At 34.3% G+C, this 25,139-nt stretch overlaps 1 protein-coding gene and 2 non-coding genes across 4 annotated transcripts; 2 read left to right on the top strand and 1 right to left on the bottom strand.

The window, feature by feature from the left end:
• Positions 1 to 1,969: 1,969 nt before the first annotated feature.
• LOC123698519 lies at positions 1,970 to 6,740 on the top strand. Of its 2 annotated transcripts, none has more exons than XM_045645174.1 (3): positions 1,970 to 2,068; positions 4,519 to 4,619; positions 5,449 to 6,740. In XM_045645174.1, the coding sequence occupies exons 2-3, from the start codon at positions 4,533 to 4,535 to the stop codon at positions 6,616 to 6,618; spliced, it is 1,257 nt and encodes a 418-aa protein (XP_045501130.1). In that variant the 5' UTR covers positions 1,970 to 2,068; positions 4,519 to 4,532; the 3' UTR covers positions 6,619 to 6,740. The 2 variants fall into 2 exon arrangements, with proteins under 2 accessions (XP_045501130.1, XP_045501131.1); XM_045645175.1 differs by lacking the exon at positions 1,970 to 2,068 and adding an exon at positions 3,445 to 3,551.
• Positions 4,925 to 5,043, bottom strand: LOC123698799. The gene has a single exon (XR_006752465.1). It is a non-coding gene; the product is annotated as a 5S ribosomal RNA (ribosomal RNA).
• On the top strand, positions 5,224 to 5,342 carry LOC123698795. The gene has a single exon (XR_006752461.1). It is a non-coding gene; the product is annotated as a 5S ribosomal RNA (ribosomal RNA).
• Positions 6,741 to 25,139: the final 18,399 nt, after the last annotated feature.

Below are 25,139 nucleotides of genomic sequence, written 5' to 3'. Positions count from 1 at the left end.
AAAATGTACGAATGCCTTACTAATAAATATATTTCAAATGATAACTAACGTTTTTTGGTTAAATTTCACAATATAACGAAAAATTCGTTTATTAGTAAGGCTTCATTTTCCACCATTATTGAAAAAAAAAAAATGATACCAAAAATTTTGTATCAGGAGAAAAGTTTCAAAATTTACTCAAAATAATGTTTTCAAGATTTTTGTCACACAATAATTATGTTATTTAGCGCGATGCCTTAGTAGCTAAAATTATAATTAATTTTAATTATATTTAACAATTTTTCGTTATTTATAACTTTGTGGTCATTTTAACACGTGGAGTCGCGTTTATGTTGCAACATGATGTTTCGGATGGAACAATAATAGTATTAAACGATTAAACATTATTTGATGTGTTTTTATTTATTCCTTATGTCACCGACTTATCTGGATTGGTATAAATTTGGTAAAAGTGGATATCGAATCATTGTATTCAACTATTCAATGAACACAAGTTTTAAGTAAATAATTTTACGTAAATTTTAGATCTTTGGGTATTTGATTCATACGTAAATGGATATTAAATTAATTTAGAATATTTAATATGCATGATTTATACCCCGTTTTCATTTTTATAAAATAAGAATACCTAGTTTGTTTATAGTTATTACGACTACTTAACAAATATAATTAATACGAAAACGGAAGTGGAAGGAAGAAATAGTAAATGTTGGAACCCTTGTTCTTAGAGGGGCGGTCTACTTCTCAAGTTCTCAAGAATGTAATTGAAGTGAATGTATGATGTAATGTAATTTTGAATACCACTTAATATTGTAAGTTTCTATGCAAATGCACAATTAATGTAATTTTCTAAAAAAAGTTAAATTATTGGATACTAGATTTCCGCCCGCGGCTTCGCCCGCGTTTACAAAGGAAAACCCGCATAGTTCCCGTTCCCGTGGGATTTCCGGGATAAAAACTATCCTATGTGTTAATCGAAGTTACCCTCTATATGTGTGCTAAATTTCATTGTAATCGGTTCAGTAGTTTTTACGTGAAAGAGTAACAAACATCCATACATCCATACTTACAAACTTTCGCCTTTATAATATATTATATATTAAGATAGACATTTTTATAAGTTATTGCTATAAATTACGAATTATTTTTATGCAAAGTTTAGTTACAGTAGTTACTGTACCAAATTTTGAATGAAAATAATTCGAAGTCTCAAAGATTATAGGGAAACATGGAAATATATAATATTATATTTTTATTTTCCGTGTAGGGAAATATTAAAGCAAGAATTATATTATATGACATTGCAATGTATTTGGACAAATGCAATAATACATTTCATCATTATAATACCAGTTCATAATTAAAATATTACATAAAAGATGATATTAGGGGGAAGTAGTAGTGACCACGCTGCGTGAATCGATCGAGATAGGTGACACGGGAGCGCTTTTCCATTGTTTGGCTATATAATTGAAAACGTGGACACCGTTAGTTTGTTTCCATTGTTGGATTATTTTTTGGCGGATTCTGAATGTAGGATTTCCAGTAATTATGTTAACTAAGTAATATTATATTTCTATATTTACCTCTCATTGTTAGGCATTTCCACTTAGTTTAGGTACTTATCTACTCTAAAACTAGTAAAATAATTAGAGCGGTAGTTAGGGCTGTCACAGAAATATAATGATGGACAGATGCATGCTTGCACCAGTGTCCTGTAATATGCAGATAATTTAAAGTTATTATTCGTCAATAATCAAATTTAAGAAAGGACTGAATTAAAATTGTTTTCAAGCTTTTGTATTTCTTTCACGATTATGCACCTCTTTAGCTCTTTATACACGATAAAGAGAAGAATCTCTTTATCTCTCTTTTATAGACTTACCTAAAAAAATACTATTCCAAATTAAAAATACCAAAAAAAATAACCGAATAATGGAGCCAAACCCATATTGTTTGCGAACAAAACGCTCATGATGCGTGACCGATGGTCGTCCACCGCTCGACCACTCGCTTACCACATTGCTGTGCAGGCCCTTCGAGCTGCCTGACTCTGGATTATGTGCTGGTAAGCCTAATTTTGTTATAAATTATTATATTTAGTTTTTGTTATTTTCACTAATAGGGATATTTAAGACATTTCCAGTTAAGCGCGTCACACACGGTGAAGATACTATAATATTTTATGTTAAGATTCTCTAATAAAAAATATTACAATATCTTAAGGTATCCGGTATCAGCGTTCTGCCCATCATTTTTCTTTTTGTCATTGCGTACTAAGACCCCTGTAGAACCGCCCGCGCCATCCTGTTACAAATGACCCGAAATTGTGTCAGTGTTTCGATACTAATAATTTTCGTTAATTATCAAAAAATATCTAAAATGTGCCTATCTATGTGTTCATAGATGTGCCATGGTTCAGATATTCGTGACAGTTTAACTTCAGTAGTTTCGGTAAAACATAAATACGTTAGTTTTGTAATTTTAAATTGATAAATCCCTTTTGATACATAATAAATAGATGAATAAGTGGAACGGGTTAAGACAAACAAAAACTAGAAAGGCATTAATAATACAAAAGGAAAATTTTATGAAAATTCAAAATACCAAATACTATGTTATTGTACTGGTTCCACTTATTTGAAATTTATATTTTCTATAACTTCAAAGTTTTCAAAGCATCAACGTTCTTAATGTTGAGATTATAAAGAAGTTAGTATTTGTAGAAATCATGTGTCTTCTCCATACGTAGTACCTAATAATATCGCAATGTTTGTGATAGGACATAAAGATTTTAAAATAGTCGCGGTTGAAAAGACATTAAATTTACCTATCCTACCACTTAGTAATTGCAATTAGAATTAGATCATTTGTTTTATCAATTTATTATTATCTACGAGTTTTCCGCCCGCGGCGTCGTCCGCGTAGTCAAAGGAAACCCACATAGTTCCCGTTCCGTTGGGATTTCCGGGGTAAAACCTATCCAATGTCCTCTCTCAAATTTCGAAATTCATTCACATCGGTTCAGGCTCAGGTTGTTCAGGCTTGAAGAACAGACAGACAAACAGACAGACTTACTTTCGCGTAAACATTTAAAATACCTATACTTACATACCTATTAGTAGGGATTATTTTGCCATGAAGAGATTATTCATAATTGTGGATGATGATGTCGAATTTGTAAGTTCACATGAAAAGGGAATAGATGTAGCTAAAAACAACAATAAAATTGGGCAATAGTTATCAATTGATAAAAATATACTTATTAGTCATTTGCATTGACTTTCAATAGGTCTATGAACTGGGTCAATCACCTTCGTCTAGTTTTAACAATGGGTTTAACGATAACGGTTGTGATTTGTGAATAGATTTCATGAATGAACTGATAGTAGTTCAGGCGATATGGGGCGTAACTAGTTACTTCTATGGGATATTGGGAGTGTGGGAAAATTGATTCGGGTATTTGGTTATAGATACTGTTATTTATTATCTGCAGTTATCCCGTAGCAGTCAGGGAGTTGCATACAGTCAGCATTGCTAAATATTAAATGGTTTGATGCTCTTTATGTTATTAAATTTTCGTGTGCTTGCTTTAATAATAATAATGAGTTGGTAATAATTGCGATTTCTATAAAACATCAATCTTACGATACTTTACGATACTTGTAAAAAAGTTTGTTGAATCGATGACTACGACGACGACTACCTACGTATACGATAGCTAGAATCGAACAAGAGATTTATTTTTATAGGATGTGCTTCAAGTTGTCCTAAAATATATTGAAAGTATATACTTACGTAGGTTTTTAGATAATACAAGTTTCAAAATTACTTTACAATATTTAACGTACAAATCAGTCGGCATTTTTTTTACTTTATATTTTTATCCCCTACACTTAAAATTCTTTACGAGTGATAAATCATACAGTAACTGCAGTTTCTATAACAATACATAGGTAAACCAAGCAAAGGTCACTAGTTGGTTTGATTTGTGCAAATAAAATAATTTAGACAGACTTCATGGTCAACGGAACGTGTCCACGCTTCCGTTTTATTTCAACACATCCGTCCCTCATTTCTATTTTACGACATGAATTTATATTTATCTACTCATTTAAATATTTTAGAGCATTTAAATTAGAACTACGAAAAATATTGGTGAATCTTCAGAATATGGTATTTTGTATAAGTACCTATTAAGGTGTTTTCATAATTAAGCGAAGTTTACAATGAAAAAAAAAATGTTACTTTTCTAACTATCAACTGTTTCAAATGTTTTGTATAAGTACAAGTACTTCTAAGTTCTATCAGTTCTATGCTAACATAGAGGAAAATTTCGTTTGCTTGTTGCAAGGTTGACCGTATAAAAATATTTTGAAAAGATCTATCTACCTACTTACATTATACCTACCTAGAGGCCTAGACGTGATACGATTTCATGCATCTGCTAACTTTCGCAAAAAATGACTCTACCTACATAGTTTAATTTAAACAATACGTTTTTTCTTTACTTTTCAGTTTTGTGCGACAAAATGAAGAGAACGATATTATTGGCATCAGTGATTTTGCATGTCGTGCTGTCGTTTGATATACAGCAAGCTGATCACACTGTGGACCAGGTACCTAAACATTATTTAATTACCTATTCAACTAATATTATACGCGCGAATGTTTGTATGAATTTATGGATGTAGGTATGTTAATTACAAAGAAGAAACGGCGGCAGCAGTCAATACGTCGACGGCTGCCGTTGACATGTGGCGACGGCTGAAGTAGACATCACAACGTCTGCCTTTCACAACTTGCCGTTCGTCTGTTAGAACTCTTACTCATATTATTCATATACCTACCTAGTATATGCAAAAATAAATAAAGTACTTAGTATATTTTCTAAATAAAGAGAAAAAAAAAAATAGCAGCAAAAAGCCAACATCACGCGGTGTTCCCAGGCGGTCACCCATCCAAGTACTGACCGCGCCCGACGTTGCTTAACTTCGGTGATCGGACGAGAACCGGTGTATTCAACGTGGTATGGACGTTGGCGATAAGTGAATTCAAAACAGCAGTAGTTAATCTTCGATTTAAACTAAAACTGTTTATTGTAAAATCTTGATGCTAAACAGTCTTATAAATTATACACAATTTGTTATTAAGACATTTTACACGTACATAATTGTTAAGTTTAAATTGAGAATTAAGAAGTAATATTTTGGATAATCTGTCGCCAACGTCCATACCAAGTTGAATACACCGGTTCTCGTCCGATCACCGAAGTTAAGCAACGTCGGGCGCGGTCAGTACTTGGATGGGTGACCGCCTGGGAACACCGCGTGATGTTGGCTTTTTGCTGCTTATTATATTTTTTTTTCACTTAATTTATTTTTAAATCCTGTTTACCATTATATAAAACTGAGATACCTTTGAACGTGTAAAAATTATTAATTTCAGATCAATGAAGATACAGTCAGAGGGCGCCGAGATGTTATTGAGGAGGAAAAATACTACAACATCCGCGCTGAGAGCAGAAGAGATGTAAATCAACAACCGTGGCTGCCGGGTCCTTCGCCGCCAGAAGATCCTACTACCAAGATATCCATCACCAACAATTCGCCAGAACCGTTGTTTTACCAGACAACAGAAACCATCACCGACAAGCCAACAGGACGAGGCGCAAGAGCATCTAACGAGAATTGGGTCAAGCTTCCATTTCCAAACCAAAATGACGTTCAAAGAGACGTCCTCACCCCGCCCAAACCATCCGGTGACGTCATCAGCTCTCGCATGCCCCGCGTCAACTTCGTTACACAAAACAAAGCGTTAGAAGCTTCCGAATCAAGAAATGATAAAGAGTCCATTCAAAGAGCAACACGCACCGATAATTTAAGGACCGAGTTCGTCCGGCCGGACGAAGACAGCGCGCAGTACAAGCCGGTGTATCCCAGGCAGGCCGTTTATTACCCGGAAGACAACAGGCGGCCATATTACAATGATCGATATTACGCTTCTGACGATTTATACAGGCGAGACCCGTACTATGATTTATACGATAGAAAGCCGTATTATTCAGGGTACAGCCCGCGGGCCGATAGATACGACGACACGTATGACAATTACATACCGAGAAAACCTAAAAGGATAATTTATTATGCGCATTTACCTGAAGTGGTTCGCACGCCGCCGAGCGTCGATCTGAGATACCGGTATTCGGTGGACCCGTACAGACGTTTGGACGACGATTACAACGCGAGGACCGGTCGATATGACTACAGATTCAGAAATAGATATCCCTACGCGCCGCTGAGAAAGGACGATCGCAGATTTGGTTACAGGGATTTAGCGGGAGCGGGTACAGCAACTAAAGATAAAAAAGTTGACGAAAAGGTCACTCCTACACCAGTTCTCCCACAAAAGGAAGATAAATATAAAGCGAATGCTAGCATAAACGCAAATAGAAATAATATTAACAGTCATCAGTATCATGATACTGGGGATTCGTATAATGATCAACTTACTCACAAAGCCTTTAAGGATTCCATGAGGTCTGACAATAGCTACCTCAGATTCGACGACCCCTTATTCCATGGAGCAAGAGAGGATTCGTATCAGAGAAAATATTAACTACACACCAATAACATGGATTAGATCGGAATCATTTCATTTTACTGTACTAATCGTTGTCAATTTAAGCCCAGTTAACAGCTGGCTACAAGTAATTTATCCCAAATAAATGTAATAAGGAATGGTTGTTTTAATTATTCCGAGAGAAGAGTTCGCGACAAATTGTACAAGTAATAAATCGAGCGTTTAAATTAAAATACGGGAGGGTGAAGATGAATTTCATTAAGAATTAATTAATGTCATTCTTGGACCGTTTTGTTTTTCCGGGCGAATAAAAAACATCTGTCGGGATGTACGAGCAGCGACGCGTTTTCTTGAGGTAATTAAGCAATAAATTTTGTGGCTGGCAACATCGCGAGGTGGGGGCCAATTACGTTGCGCATTTAACAAAATGAATGTTCAACACTTGAATATGGGGGCTTATTCTGGTTGCGCTCGAGGGAAATTCTGTATAATTTATTAGGTATGTACCACGAATAACTTGGATGTCCCAAAAATATGAAAATTGAAAAGTAACACAAAAAACAAGCAAAAAAAAACCTTTTCTTTTAATACAATAATTTATATTATGTAAAATATAAAGTAAATTATTATTTTTTTCTTAAAGGTAAGTCGTAAGTATTAAAATAAATTCTATTATTTTATATGACGTAAGTCATATAGTCGTGCTTAAAAGTTGTTCTATTCCAATTAAATAAACAATACATTGCTCTAATTAATATTAATCCTATTTAGTAAAACAGCCTATGAAATAGAAAATTCTAAATCGTATCACCAACATCGAAAACTCTCAGAATAAGCCCGCGAATCGTCTTCAAAACCAACTTGACTAATTACAATAGCTGGCTTAGAAAAAATCCTACGACATGACAGCTTGTAATCAAAGGAATAGATTTGGTGCTTTTTTCTGCTTTTTAAACGTTAGGGCCAGAAGCGTTCCCGGATTAATGCGACCGCGATAAATTACATGCAATTAGACAAGACTTGGGGTCTAGTGGGGGATTATATTACCTAATGTTTGTCTGTTAGTTTTAAGTGCTGTACTGATGTTATTAAAATAATAAATACTTATTCTGTAATTAAGCTTGATGTACGAATGAGTATGCTGATTATGAATCACAATTATTAGTTGTATGTGGGTACCTCGTTCTGTTCAACATTAGGGTTTATGCCTCCAACACCACCTTCTGATTTCATTTTCTTTCCTCTTTCGGAGTACCTAGTACTTTTAAATAGGGCCAGATAGATGAATAGAGATACATTAATTATTTGGCGAACATTGCAGTGAATTCAGTAAGTAACTGAAAAATTAATTATACGAATCATCGAAATCTAGTCTTCAAATTCAAATAGCTGAAAAACTGCAATTCGACCGTCTTGAAACATTATCCAAATGTTAGAACTATCGCAAGCAGACGGGATTATCATAATGAATAATAGGCTAGATATCTCCTCATAATAAAATCATACTCGCTACACGAAAGGGTTGACAGAAGTACCCGCGGGCAAGTACCGCATTACATAATTTAGCAAACAGAGGCTGTGTCTTGGGGCTAAATTCATTACGCGACCGTCTTACTAGCTAGACGGTACAGATAGCAACGACGTTTGATAAACGAATTCTTAGATTCCAGAATTGGGAATGATTCATATAGATTACAGATAGAATAGGATAGCTATTATCTCATGTTTTAATTTTATCAATTTCAGTCTCTAGGTAATATACTAATAGTTTTTAGGAAGGATATCGTAGATTTTTATAAGTAGGTTATCTTCAAAATGATTTGCTGACGTGTAGATTAGGGTTGTATAAATGTTCGTATTCTTTCATATATTGGAAAACAACACAACCTATTATTCATTTTAATATAATTCATTATATTTTGCGTATTTATTAAACGTAGTTTTATAGAGCAGTATTAGTAAGGTGCTTTATATGCTAACGGTACGTTAACTCCAAATCTAATACTGGCCAAAACTGTTTAGTTAATAATTGGGAAGGTTATTTGATAAAGGGTTACTTCGTGGTATCTGTTATTGTAAAAATAAAGTCCCTCGAATAAATATTTAACACTTAATAATAAAATAGGGTACGAGGGTATGATTAAATTTCACAATTAGTTGCATTATTATACTTTTTCTTTATATCAAGTTTATAACAAGGTAAATAAAAGTATTAACCTTAATTAATTAATTTACAGTAATTAATTTAACATAAAGATAAATTACCTATACTGTACATGAGTACAATTAATAATAACCTATTTTCATTGCATACCTTTTAAATAGTAAAACTCTTACAGAGATCCCTTTAATTATTATAATTTTATCTAAAATGCTCTAAACTTAGTATTGCTATGTCTTTAAAAGTTTTTCTTCGCTCTGCAAGAAAGAAAGAGTTTACTTACGTCTGTAAGTGATAAGGATGGCACTCTATCATAATAATTTAAGTTTTTAAAAACTGGTGGATTTTTAGCAGCTATTCTTAATAAGTTGTTGGTACCTGCTAATAAGTAAAACATAAGAGACGGAATTTCAAGATTTAATAATCCGCGGCGGGTACGGCTAGTAACCACATTACTATAGAAACTAACTAAACTATACATAATAATATTTATAATGACAAATATCTTATGTAGGTATTAAAGGCTAAGTTAATAAGCAACACCAACAAGCTATCAAGTTATTTGTCATGCGATATCCGCAGTGCGACATACGACATTAAAACTATTAACATGTCAATAACAATTTGGCGAATTGCCTCTTTGTTGTTACAGATATGAGTCCCGAAAGGGGTGCCACTAGGGTTGTCACTCGTGAGATATATTCAATTACCGAAACAGCAATATTGTGATGTGTATTAATTACTTCTTCTGTTAAGGTAGTTTATTGATCTTTACTTTTTACATTATTCTTTCATAATGGATATTAATTTCAATGGATTCTTTAGATTTGGATTGTGATAAATAATAACATAATTTATAGAACTCCATCTGATTATGAACTGCGAATGTTTGTTCTATGAACACTAATATACATAATATAAGTATTAAGTAACGTGATAATATAGAACTTTAATGTAACTATTTATAAATGTAAACTTAGATAACATAATAATATATTTAAATACTTAAAAACATATATTTACAGTCTATCGACTATTTCATTAATTAAAACATTTAATTGGCAGCCCTACCAAAGTTCAGTGGGTAGGTAAGTTTAAACAGTCATAGAGCGGGGTCAAAGGTCCCGGGATTCGAGAAATTGATAATTTTACCCCGGCCACAGTACTAACCGTTACATTAGTTATTCATTAAACTTCACATCATCCCGGACAATGTTAATATTTATGCATATTGTCTCAACTAAATTAATTTCAAAATGGATACTCCAAGAGATTAACCGTAATCGTAAATAATAGGTAGGGTTTAGAAAATCAATGGTTTAGTTGTTTGGGAGTCGCATTCTATGTAACATTGTATTAACATAAAACGAATATATTAATCTCGTAAAGCTCTAGAGCTAGAGCATTTTTTCGTGATCTTATACCTAGTATAAACGAAAACTCGCATATTTAGTAGGTACAGTATAGAACATAGAATCTTTTAGAACGCACTAAGAACAACGAAAGAATGCTCTACGTCTGTTTACCCTTCAAAAATTTCTTATCTAAATAGTAAGTACTTATTTTGTTATAGTAGAAACTTAAGTAGAAAAGAAAATTTTGTTGTTTTTATTAAGCTAATTTTTCATGTTAAAAAATTTGCCCCAACCCTGCCCATGTCTCACCCAAATACTGCGAGTACTTCTGCCACGAGTTCTGGCTGGGGAAGATGCGCACGAAGCCGTCTCGGCGCGCGTACTGCGCCCGCACCGCGCGCACTATGCGCAGCTCTATAGATGCAATTTCATCGTCACAAACTTTAGTCTATTCGTAGGATTATCTTATATTTATTTTGATGGGTAAGAATAATAAGTAGATTCACAACAAAAAACCATAAATATATCGGAATTAGCAAATTTTTTTATTCATTGAAAACATGAGTCATAAAAAACCGTTGAACATTGTCGCCAGAACAGATGAAAAATCAATCACTTCATTTAAGAATTTCAGGAATGGCGCCGTAAATTCCAACAGCATGTATTTATTATAATAAACCGTCTTGACGACAAAATTCTTCTCAGAAAGCGAATAACACCTTTGTCGAAGCAGATGCCTTATAAAGTATCTAATAAAATGTCACATAAAGTAAAATGAGTGACTTCAGTATGTATGAGATACGAGAGATGCTTGCTAAGGATTTTGATGCAAGAAATTGTGAAACGTCTATACTTTTTACCAAGCTTTATACCTGTATTTATATCTACTATAGAGTCATAAGCGATGAGTCTGTTCCGTTGTAATATCATAGAATTTTACGTTATTTTCCATACATTATAGCATCAAATATGAATATTTTTTTCTCTTATATATACTCTGGGGATCTTTAACTTTTCTCTATATAAAATCAACAGTAAGACGGACAACATTCTATTCATGTTCTAACTCTAATAGTTTGTATTTTTGTTCTCAAATTGTTATCTAAATCAGGAATTGATTCAAGTTTCTATCGAATGAGGAGGATTAATATAAACACCAAGCTGTAAATGCTATCTTCTTGATTATTGATGATTTTTAGGAGTAAATTTAAAGAAAAAGCGTAAAACTGTTATGTTATAAACTGCCTAAAGTGGTGTTTCTCAGAAGCGCGTTGGAAACATTGTCGCAGACATAACTGCTTATAATTTATGGTGACATTCGCTGGTGACACATCCGATTATCCTAAAAAATATGCGATTATTTATGACTTGTATAATAACTAAGTAGAGAATATGGAAATATGTACTATAATGTTATATTTTACAGACTCTATTGCAAGTGAAATGAATAACATGATCAAATTATGTTTTGAGTTGTTAAAAAAATGATTGCAAAGGAGAATGACCACGGGTGGTATCGGTAAAATTTTAGTTGTGCCACGTATTCGTGATATTGTTAATTCCTATTTGTATTTATAATGGTCATATGTATCAATATTAAGTCTTAATTATACCGGATAAATTGAAATAATAGTAAAAGTTATTCTTTTGAAACATGTATGACCACGTATGGAATCGGTAAAATACTAGTTGTGTCACGTGTTCGTGATATTGTTAATTCCTATTTGTATTTATAATGATCATATTTATCACTATACCCGGCGCGGCCTAAGATGATCCCTATGACAGTTCGTCTTAGTGATTGCTCGTATGATGGATCGTGTCGATACTTTACTATTTTATAGGCAAAGGCGTGGTTTGCATTCAGCCACGTCGGTAAACATGTTTTTACAAATATTATAAAATGAATTTTTAACGTCTATTATGTAAACGAAACGGTAAGTAAAACGAAAGTTTTCCAAAACATAAAAATGCACCTTATCATTTTCTCGTAATTTTTAACCCGTTTAACACAGTGTATATTATTTTATCATGAAAATGGAATCCCCCATTTAATTTTTCTAAAACTTATATTATCATAGGTAAGTAAATTAACGCGAACGGAAATTAATTAAATAATTATGCTGCGATCTTCTGTTCCATTCAATAGTGAATGAACTATAGCTTAAGCATGGAAAAAATGTGAACTCGTTTCCATTATCGAAATTTGTTTATCGATACTTTCCGCACTAGTCGATAAATGCCAACGATGTAAGTTTTGAAGGACGTAAACGTAAAGTCAGATTGTTATAATTTCTCGTAAATGTTAAGAATTGTTATAATGCCAACGGAATATCATTGTAATGGCATAAAGCTACGTAAAAATTAATAAATGCCATTTTTAGACGCCTCCAATACGTTTCTAATTTAATGGTGACGCCATTACAAGTTTGTCTCTTGAGAATAACTGTCAGTGTCATAGGGATCATCTTAGGCCGCGCCGGGTATATTAAGTCGTAATTATACCGAATAAATAGAAATAAAAGTAAAAGTTTTTGTTTTGACACATATATCTATCTCTCTTGCAAGCGTCCTGCGTCATATGTCATAGTTGAATGAATGTGTTCGACGCATTGTTCGACGTTATTTATTTTGAAATAATGTTTATTACGATTTACTTTTCACATTTATCTTGTAAATTAAAATATTACCTATGTAATAAATGTAATAAATGTAAAACTTAACGTTCATCGTTAGTTTAAACTCGATAAAGTATTTTTTTGAAGCGTTGAATAAAACTTTTGTTTTATTTTTATTGTCGTGAACTGCGGCTTATTTACATAAAAACTTTAATCGTTTCTAAAAGTACTAACATCAGGCTTCAAATTGAGCTATATTTCATCTTGACACAATAAGTTTGATTGCGATACCAAGTGCCATAGTCACTTGGGCAATCTCCTTTGTTTTACATGTTTGGATAAATATGACATTTTATCCAAAAAATTATCTCTAAAGGGTTCTTATTCAAATAGAAATTATTTGTTTCGTATCAATATCCGGAATCCATCTTGAGTCAAGCACCCCCTCTTTGTGCCTTGAGTCAGCGTTTTCCCTACCTCTCCGCTGGTGGCGCCCTCTATCGTACGGTTTTGGTACTACTTACAAGGCGCCTGAGCACCGGGTGAAGTCTCGTCATTATAGCGTCGTTCTTTGTGCCGTGCACAAGTCAGCTAGAAGTGTATACTTTACGTTTTTATTTTAATTAGTTTCTTTGTTTGAACGTTTAAAACTTAAATTTAAATCAAGTGTAAAGTGCAACCTCTCCGTTTTTGATAATTATGGAGAATCAGGACTACGAGCACAATGAGGAACCGGTTAATAAAGAATCGGGTTCTGGGAAGCGTCGCCAGTCTTCTCCACCGAGTTCGGATTGTGAAAGCGTCTCTTCGAGCAGTGACAGTGATTCACAGGATACACGTGTGCACCGAAAAAGGTTTAAAAAGGCGGGTAAAGAAGAACAAACCGTGAGTTTTGAACACTTAAACATGCTATCGTACCAAGTTGCATATCTAACGGATTTAATTACCAAAAATGCCGCGTTTGCCAACGGTCTTTCTACTAATCAGAACGTTGAAAATGTGCTTCATTCGAATAGCGATTTAAATTTACGCCCACCTACCCTAAGTACGGAAGGCGCGTCTACATCTCAATTAAATTTATCCGAATTAAAAACTACCGTCAAAGATCCGATTTATTCGCAATCAAGTGAAATTTATCTAAACAAATTGCACAATTTACAACGATTTAACCGCGATGATTGGTACGCTATTCGTTTTGTTGATGTACAAAAGAAGTATTTGACAACACCCGGTTTTGTGGAATTGAGTGTAAACGATTCTTTAAAACGGTATGAATCAGGTATGCTTCGCGAGGACCCTCGTTCTTATTTAATCGAGCGGTCATTTGCAGCCTTAACTAATGCTATACTATGCCAAAAAGATGAATTACAAAAAACGTTGCAATCATTAGTAGATTGGGCTAGTCAAGAAAAAGAGTCGTTAACACCAAACTCATTGTTTAATAAGGTAGAATCGTTATTTTCTAAAGAATCGGCATACAATAAAGTTACTGACGATTTATTACAAATAGTTTGTGGAAGACGGGCAGACTGTATTACTATACGCCGCGAGTCGTTGCTTAAACAAATTCCGGAGGAATTTCACCGCGACGTTTTATTTAAAATACCTCCAAGTGCGTCAACGTTATTTAATGATGAGTCAGTGCAAAACTATCTCCAAAAAATTGGGGGGGCCGAAAAATTAATAGCATTACCTCGATCAGGGCCTCACATAAAGGATAATTTCATTCGTAATCAGCACAATCAATCTAAACCGTCAACAAGCTCACAATCGAATGAACATTTTTTTCGACACAACTCGTCATCATCCAAAAAGGGTAAACGCACATCTAGGCAACAAAAATACACAAATAGAAACAAATCGGGTAGTTATAAACAAAAAGAAAAAGGATCGCGGCCATCGTTTAAAAATAAAAATCGCGAATGACTATCAATTATTTTACGGCGGCTGTCTCAAACAATTTCAATGTGTCTGGAGCAATTTTGGTGCACCAAAACAAATTTGCAAACTACTAAGTGGAGTATGTATTCCCTTTATCCGAAAACCGCCGCTGATATTTCCAAATTCGCTTATAATGGAAAAATATCGAACACAGACGTCTCCAGACATGACCTTACAAATAAAAGACATGTTGAAATCGGGAATATTAGAACTAGCAGAGACAACTCCAAGTTACCTTTCGACTTTCTTTTTGATACCGAAACCCGACGGCAGCCACCGTCCAATTTTCAATTTGAAGCGGTTAAATTTCTTCATCAAAACAAAGCCATTTCAATTATTCAGCCATTTTCGCGTGCCAGCCTTTTTGCAGGATTCCGATTGGATGGTGAAACTGGATTTGAGCCAGGCTTACTTTCACGTGCCTATCTGTCAACGCCATCGCAGATTCTTGAGACTCAATTATCACCAGGATCCAAGTCGGCACCAATTGCTGCAGATGACGTGCCTGCCCTTCGGTCTCTCCTCGGCACCAAGAACGTTTGCCACGTTGACCAATTGGGTGGCAGAGTTTCTCAGGAACAAAGGCATCAGGTGCGTAGTCTATTTGGACGATTATCTTCTAGCAAGTCAGTCCATGCATCAGCTGGCAGACGATATAGCTCAAACAATCAAAATCATGTCGCTATTGGGCTTGAACATAAATTTCGAAAAATCTGTGTTGGTACCGACCCAATGCCTCGAGTTTCTCGGCATTACCTGGGACACAACGCTCAACGCAAAGTCCCTGTCGGTGCCGAAGTGCCTAACGCTACGCAAAGCACTTCAAAAACAGATCGAAACAGGCAGTTGGTCCCTAAAGCAATATCAATCCTTAATGGGGAGACTCAACTTCGCCGCATTCGTCGTTCCAAGGGGACGACTTCACTGTCGTTCACTGCAATGTTACAGTCGACAGCTGCCAATGAACCATCCCTATCGCAAGATTCAAATCCCGAAAAGAGTGATAGAGGACCTGGTATGGTGGAAGGACGCAATCGAGACGAGCTCGCCAATTCATCTACCTGCAATAACTCATCTTTTAACGACGGATGCCTCGGATATCGGTTGGGGGGCTTGTCTAGGAGGCAAAAACATATTCGGTCACTGGACAGTGCGCCAATTAGCGTGGCACGCCAATCAAAAGGAGATGTTCGCGGTATATGCAGTGATTTTGCAGGAACAGAACCAGTTAGCAGATGCTCATATTCTTCTGCAAACGGACAATCGAACAGTCGTGGCATACATAAACAAGGAAGGCGGGACAAAATCAAAAAAGCTTCTAAATTTAACTCGACAGCTTCTGGCGATTTTGGACGGGCTCAACATTCATCTTCAAGCGCAATACTTTCCGGGCAGGTACAACGCCGAAGTGGACGCTCTGTCTCGTCAGAAACCTTGTCCCGAATGGCATCTGCTACCACCTGCCACGATGAAGATATTTCGAAGGTGGGGAACTCCAGTAATAGATCTCTTTGCCTCAACGTCAGCTCATGTGATCCCAAACTATGTGACAGTGGACTTGCAAGACCCCATGGCGCAGCATCACAACGCCTTTTGTCACCAGTGGAATTACAGTCTAGGGTGGTTGTTTCCCCCGCCAAATCTCATCCCGACAGTCCTACATCACCTGAACGAAGCTACGGGGAGGTACATTCTGATTGCCCCCAAATGGCACAAAGCGTTTTGGCGGGCAGATGTACAGCGGAGAGCGCTGGATCATCCTTATCTCATTCCAGATCTAGCACAGGTGTTAATCGACACGACAACGGGTGTACACCCACCACAAGTACAAGACCTGCAATTGGAAGCCTGGTTGATGTCGGGTGGCAAGAAATATTAGCAGGTTGGACGAATCAGGAACAAGAACTTTTAATGTCCAGTTGGCGAAGCTCAACATTGAATACTTACAAATCGGCATGGGTTAGATGGAAGAAATGGTGTGAGTCAAATTTTATTAATTTTAAATGTCCGAGTGCCGATCAGGTGGCGCGATACCTGGCACATTTACATTGCGATGTTGGACTTGCATATAGAACTATATTAGTACACAAATCAGTTATTTCAACATTTACTAGTGTTTCTACTAATATTGACATGTCATCAAATTTTTTCATAAAGCACATGCTTAAAGCTATATCTGTTGCTCGAAATAAACCTGTAAAACCGCCTATTTGGAATCCAAAAAAGTTGCTAGATTATATTGCTTCACATAGTATAGATGAAAATAATATTTATCAGGTTTCTAGGCTTACATCTACTTTATTATTACTAGCCTCTGGTCGTAGAGTTCATGACCTTACTTTACTTCGCATTGACAGTGACAGTTTAGTGGATGAAAATAATTCAATTGTATTCTGGCCAGCTTTTGGTTCTAAGACTGATAGTATTAATCATAGGCAGTCTGGGTGGAGGCTTAGAGAACACCCTATTAAGAACTTTAACTTGATTTTTTGGATAAGACAGTTGTTGAAAATAACACTACAGCGTCGAAATAACATTAATCATCTTTTCATCACAGCTAGAGGTGAATCTAAGCCTGCATCTAGAACTATTATTGGCGGCTGGATAAAATCCCTTTTGAAAGAGGCTGGTATAGAGGCTTCTCCAGGTTCTATGAGATCTGCTGTAGCCTCTTTAAATTGGGAAGAAAATTTTTCAATACATAAAATTCTTGAAACAGGTAATTGGAAGGCAATACATACTTTCCAGAACTATTACCAAAAAGAATTGATTGAATATAATAGGTTTAATTGTAATGAATCGGTATCATTGTCTAATTATTTTGATCCTGTTTAAAATTAAAATATTAAGTACATAAAATTAAAGATTGTATATTCACATTGTATGTTGATTAGTAAGAATAAATAGTGTATTAAACATTCAATGTTTATTATTTCTATTACATACACATTATAGCGTCTATTACAAGCTATGTACATAAGACATAGCTTGCGCACCAGGTGATAACAAACAAATCACTCAAGATAGATTCCGGATATTGATACGAAACAAATAATAGAGAGTTTTACCAACAAATAAAACTTGCCTATTATTTTTTCTTCAATATCCGGAATCCAGGTAATGTCTACCTGGTGCATCATGAGTGCCATAATGACGAGACTTCACCCGGTGCTCAGGCGCCTTGTAAGTAGTACCAAAACCGTACGATAGAGGGCGCCACCAGCGGAGAGGTAGGGAAAACGCTGACTCAAGGCACAAAGAGGGGGTGCTTGACTCAAGATGGATTCCGGATATTGAAGAAAAAATAATAGGTAAGTTTTATTTGTTGGTAAAACTCTCTATTATAACTTTATTATAAGGGTCGTCGATGTGGTTAGGGACCATAATTTCGTTGTTGCTTGATTTTTCGTAAATGTTTACTTATTCTTGACGCCAAAGCAAACAAAAATCAAGACACAGGCCTAAAATCCTGTTAAATCATAACGCCCCAATAAAAAGCAAAACGAACTAAATTTAAACAGTCTTTCAGTTCGCGTCGAACTTGACAAGATAATATCGAGCATAAATAATACTGGTACGAGCTATAAAAGACAATTGATATGTTATGAGTGGCGCATAATATTTATTGTTAGTGGCCTCATCGACACGAACTGCAAGGAGAGGATATAATGCGCAGTGATCGCCCGTAATGTGTGTATGGTGTGAGGTGCCGGGGAAGGATGCTCCACTTGTAGAAATATGGGTTTTGAGGTTAGGAAGTGAAGAGGATAGGTTCATGGAGAATAGAAGGGAGTTTTGGCAGTGCAGAAGATGTCAGATGTCATTTATTGTTGAGAACACAGGTTGAGAATAATTATTGTTGGAAGACTAAAAAGTATGAAGGCTTTTTTTTTATGGAAATTGCAAAATTATTTCAAATACGCAATTAAAATGATTCAACAGAGGACTTCTGACATCTTTTAATGTATCCTTTAGGTAAAATACTGCTAAATAATCTTACTTACCTTTATATTAAAAATAGCTTGATTTGTAACTCTACTTTAACTGTTATTTTTAAATCTACGTTTGCAACAAGTCACTCGGCGCTCCTCTTCACTGATAACTTTAGTGAGAGAAGTAGAGTACCTTCTACTGTGTGACCGTACAGAGGTCCGGTCCCACGGCTCGCTTACTTTATAGGCTTGTCATATCGGTTAATGGCGGCGTGCTCTTTGTCGTGAACCGCGTTTATCAGCTATCGCGACATCACAGCTGATGCCAAATAAACAATGGTAACTCGTATTTAATATTGTTATTGAAAAAGTTTTAGTCTGGAAGTCCAAGGAATTATGTTGGATTTGTCTTAAAAACTTTGCACACTGTTTTAATAATAGCGTGGCTTATAGACTACACTTGTTCATTATAAATTGTTATTTTTTTTTAAATATAGCGATTTAGTTAAATGTGAACTGTCAACCATGTGAAGGTAGAAAAGTAAGTAGAATGATCTAAGTACATGTTGACCTAAATTTCACAGAGAAAAGAGTGATGACTTATTTATCACTTATTTGTCAATGATATCTGATACCATCTGAAAAGCCTATTGCATAATATTATGAAATGATTTAACTTTTTATAACACATGTGACACTAAAAACCATTATAGTATAAACTATAAACCGACTATTTTCAAAGGTGTTTAACATACTGCGACACTTGTAACATATCGTCCATATATCTAGCCGGGTGTTACTATAATTCAACATTGCCAGCAAAAATATAAATCAGGTGCTCCGCTAGAAGTTTCCGTGACCGCGGAATCGTCTTGAACACGTACTAAACTAAACTATAGAGTACTCATGCTATAGAGACAATATTTAATGTTAAATGTGTGGTAGAAAAACTGATGAACCATGTGGCTAGTTGTGTGGTAGAGCACAATAATAAAAAAAAAAATAATAATAAATAATAAAAATCGTTTATTTAGAAACAATACATGATACATACAAAAAAATTTAGACACGACGATCGCCTCAACTAGGAATATACCTGTAAAAATAAGTTATGGGTTTCTTTTTTGATTGAAGTTGTAAGTTAGTGGTAGATACTTCCAGAAATTCCTACTTGTTCTCGATTTGTAAGTATTTTATAAATATTTAATTTCATATAATAAAATATACTGTCACTATCACAATTTTTTGCCTATCTATATCTATATTATGTCCATAGAACCACTTCACATATTTGAAAGAATTTTTATACATACGTAAGTACGTAAAAGCGTATACAATTTTGTGACATGAATGTTGCGATAACACCATATTCACAGAAATGAGCTCATAGAAAATGGAAATTGGAAAATGATGATAAAAACTCTCTGTTCTTGATTACTCTGCAATCAGCGAGTTAGAAAAGTTGTCAGGTGGTGCTGATGTAAGACAGACGTAAAACTTAACTCCCCTGGGTGTGATGCGTCAATACTTTGCATGCCATACTTATCAACCTCTCTTTTCTCTTATTTCTTAGCTGCTGCTCGAATTCAAAGTATGATTTTTCGGTTTTTAACCAGAACGTAAAAAATCGCGGAGTGTTCTCAAATTTGCCTCTTCCCAAATTGATAAAAATATCATTGCATTATAACCAATCTAACGACTAAAGACATAAAGCCTAAAGCCTAGCCCATAAGACAAGCCTAATATTCATAAAGCCGTACGTACGATAGGCGCAGAGTTACCAAACTTTTAAAGTTCGGTTTCTAAATTCCATAATATATTCCATATACACTCGAAAAATGTAATCTTCTTACTATCTTCTACTTCTTTATACTGGCGTAGTCTATCGAAACAATCTAAAGAATGCCTGGAATAAAAAAGGCCTGGAAGAAATCGCTTTTAAGCGATAAGGTCACCTTTTGTACTTCGCATCCATACAGATATATATTAATACTGTACATTGTAATATTAAATGGTGTGGTACAATAAATGATTAAATAAATAAATAAACTGGAATTATTTTTTAAAAACTATGCGATAGTACTTAAGGCCGTGTACGCGGTCCGTGCGCTGTTTGGCTCAAATATGTGATTTTTCAAACCAGATTGTCCATCAACCACTTATCTTACAAACATATGAATTACTAATAATTTTAGGAAATTTTATTGTCTATATAGTTAGTTAAGAGTTTTTTTCAATTAATACAGTATTTGTGAATACCATCAAGGTAACTGAGCCGATGATTACTTGATTTCGCTTTTAGTGTCAATTTCGAAGCTAAAAATATCTGAAATCGCTGACAGATCTAACACACAATTTTTTTTAACTAACTGCAAAAATCCTTATTAAAATAGTTAGTTAAAAGATTTTTTTATTTTGGACTCCTAACTTACGAAATTAAAATCCGAACAATGTGAATTTTTTTAGAAATTATAGTCGACAAAATGATTATTTTCACCAAGATATTTGACTTAGTTTAATATAATTTTTACACATTGCAATAAAAGAACGTCTTACTTATAAGATAAAATTTAAAAAATCAATTAAGGTACCTCTATTATTTTTCTACAATTTTTTTTAAAGTACTATAAAACACTGCGCGCGACCCGATTAAAATCAGTCGGCAGCGAGCCTTTCCAGAGAGAGGACATGTTGCTCGGCGCTCTCCTGTGGACTTATGCTGTTCATAGTAAAAGGATAGCGCAAGCCGCGATCTATCGTAATAGATCGCGGAGATTTTGACTTGCGTTAAATTGAATAAGCCCTCTTAAGTATCTGATGCTCCGTCTTTGTAGTCACTAGTCAGTTGACTTCAAAGTATTGTAAAAGAAAACCGTATGAAACTTCCAAACTAATATTATCACGAATGATCTCTGATGAATGCATCTCAAAATGACCTTTGAGTTCAAGAATTGGAAAAGTTTAGCACAAGGATATTATTCGCACGTTACTGGAAATAAAACCTTATGTACTAGGTATTGAGTTCAGTTTCGATCGTAAATATCTCGAAGTAGGGTGGCAATAAATAACGCGTCGGAATCTAGAGGTGCACGTATCGGTCGCCACTGATAAAAGTCCTCTTACTAGAGATCACTTGCTAGTGCTGTATTTAGCAGTAAAATATCGATAGTCGATAAATATAGAAGAAGATAAAATTATAGAAGAATATTAGAATTGAAATGTAATTATAGAAAATGGAAAAGAACTGTACCCAATGCGAATTAAAATCATTTCTTATATTTTGAATTGCCGACTAAAAATCTTCAACAATAGCAGGCACTTTAATCATTTTATTTCAACGATATAATATCAGATATCCAAATTAATCGCCAACATGGTTTGCCAATTTACAGTGCAGGCGTGACACATTTTGTGTCGACAACTATTGAAAACTTGATAGTTTATAACGCTAATTCTTAGGTACAATTGAATAACAAGGTGTGCTAAAGAACACAGCTATAAATAAATAAGGGGAATTTAAGTTATCGCTCTTTATTATAATATTCATTCAATAGTAATTAAAACACTTTTATTTATTTTATTTATTTATAAGCCATTTTTTGTAAGAAGTGTTTCTAGAGAATCGATATTATGAACTTTACTTTTACAACTATTACCTTATATCGAAATTACACATCCCTTCAAGGAGTCTTAGCGTTCGGAGCACGTTCGGATCAGCTGCGGGCCTTTTGTCTGTTTTCTTTTTAATTACCGCCAATAAATAGCCACTCAGGGACCGCTATTAACTGGGGTCACTACGGCTTTGGGATCGATTGTTTTCAAACGTCAATGGAGTCACAATGGAATGTGTTTTGAGAACATTTCGCCTGATCGTTGTTCATTGAAGGTGGTCGTTTAAACTAAGGGGCCTTATCGTGTTTTTAGGAATGACAGGAATTAGAAGGGTATTGCTAAATCAAAATATTTATTTATACAATGTTGCGATATGTGAATATAAGAGATTGAATTCGTTTTACATCACGTAGAACCGACGTAGACGGGTTTTCAATCAGGGAAACGTCATTTGAGTAGGTGATACTAAGCTTTTATTATATTAACGTAACTACATGGTATAATAAAAGTTTACTATCATCTACTCAATAATCTGAATGCTCGTGATCGAATTTTTTCTATTCTCTATAAATTTATATAAATTTATAATCTGAATGCCTTTAATGAAATATTTAATTTAACGACAAATTTCGTATTCTAGGCAGCATTTCTAGAAACTAGTCAAGGTAAAGTTTTTCTAACATCATGCTATAAAAATAAGAATTTGATATTTAATTTTAAAGCATTAAATTGCTTTATAAACAAGATTTTTTAAAACATAGAACAGAAATTCCATCTTGATATAAAAACTCAAATTGCAGTTTATTTCATAGTGTCGTAACTGAATTGATTTCCTCCACCAAGCCGAACCCAAGCAGAAAATTTCACAAATCTAAAGCAGCAAGCCAATAAAAAACACGTCCAAATGTACATCTCATAAAACACTAGAACGACTAGATATGGCCATTTGTGGGGAGAATGTCCCATCAAAGGGCCAGCATTGGCACATTTGTAATTCGGAAGCATCGCAATGACTCCCCGGCGCTTCGCGTTTGTGTTTTATTGATATTTTAACGTTGGAATGATTTCCGTGGTCGTACGACTCTCCAGAGGCAAGCCGTTAGTATTGATGGTAGTAGTGACGGACTCGGAATATGTTTTGGCTTTTAAAATTGACAAAAACTAGCCAAAAGGATAAATTAATAAAGGAAAAAAAAATATCATATTATGAACTTAGCGATGCTTTTACCAGCCTAACTCACGTTTCAATTTAGCTTACTTGAGTTACTTTGCACGAATATATCTGCTTATTTTGTTACATTAAATTGGAAATCAATGCTTGAGTTACGAATTATAAAATATTTATTTAGTAAGTAAGTAAGTAGTTACTTCGTTACAATATTTTTATTTTTTAATATTACCATTTTCAAATAATGCTTAAATTAAAATGCCATGCACGTTAACATATTATATGTTTATTTCTTTTTTTATTAAAATTAACCAACATACTACCATACTAATACTCATGGATATCTTTATGAAACCAGTAAAAAAAGAAAATACTAGTTAAATCTTTATTTTAAAATAGTTCGTCCCTGGTTTTGTGGGACATACGGACCAGTGATTGAAGTGGGCCATATCATATTATGATCACCGGTAAGATCTACCGGTACCTCTTAGAGTAAAAATTTTACGATAACGGTCGCGTACACTCTGCCTTCTTTAATCTTTGCTGTTTATTGACTCGGATGTGTCGATTTATTCCTATTTTATTTTGGAATGTGTATTTGGAATAGTTTTCATAGGTAAATGTTTAGCGAAATAGCAAGAATATGTGATTGATGTATGATAATGATTTTTTTTTAAGACTTGGACTAGTTTCAAAGACATCGTCATATTAAATCATGAGACAAATATAAACACTGAAGTTATGTCCTTTTCAATACCAGCAGGATTTAATTAAAATATGTTTCTAATGAAATTATATTACCTATGGAACGGATGATTCAACGTAGTGAAAATTATACGTTTATAAGTTTAAGTTAAATGTAATTTTGTTTAATGAAAATTCCTCTTTGGAATGCTAAATCAGAATACAATTTAAATAAAAGAGTCTTTTAAATACAAAGTTCAGATAAATTATACCCAAGTAACAAGTTACTTTCTTTCAAATAGATCTTTTTACAACCAGTATATATTTACAATGAGACTAGAAGCACTCATAATTCCTTAGAAATACATATAAAAATAATACTATTTATAACTGATCAAGCACCGCACGACACCGATATCCAACACGACAATATTTTACGCGCCAAAAGGAAAAAGTTGAACATGAGCTTGCAGATAGTGTATCGTAACTCGATAAAGTGCTGTCGTTTACCTTTATTTGTCACCGGCTTGCTGATAACTTGATAAGGGCATATTTAGCACGTCTTACCGGTTCAGTTTAAAAAGGCTTCAGTTAAAAAGTGGTGCTGAGTTTAAGAGAGGAAGGATGGTTAGGGACCTTGATAATAATGATTTTATTGAAGGTTCATTTATTGGAGGTTGCTTACCGGTTCATGTCGAAATTTAAGGGAATTCACATAAAAGTGGTGCTGAGTTTAAGAGAGGAAGGATGGTTAGGAACCTTGAAAGTATATAGTGCCATTGAATGAAAAAATATATAGAAGTAATGTAGAACAACTAAAATAACGAATAAAGATATTATTCAACGAAACTTTACGAATTAATTCAAGGATAAAATTATTTCATTTTAGTACCTACTAAATAGTAAATACTAAAAAATGAATGTAATATTTTATACATTTTTTTTTATTTCCACTAAAACATTTTTTTAGAAGTGTAAAACAAGCAAGTTTAAATACCCAACGCAACGTTACACACTATAATATTATTAGTTCTTTCGTAGAGTTGTATTGGATATAAATGATCAGGGCTGCTACCTATAAATTAA

The sequence above is a fragment of the Colias croceus genome, chromosome 16, assembly GCF_905220415.1.
Source record: "Colias croceus chromosome 16, ilColCroc2.1".
In the NCBI taxonomy this organism is placed as follows: Eukaryota; Metazoa; Arthropoda; class Insecta; order Lepidoptera; family Pieridae; genus Colias; species Colias croceus.
This window is presented reverse-complemented; position numbering and strand designations above follow the sequence as displayed.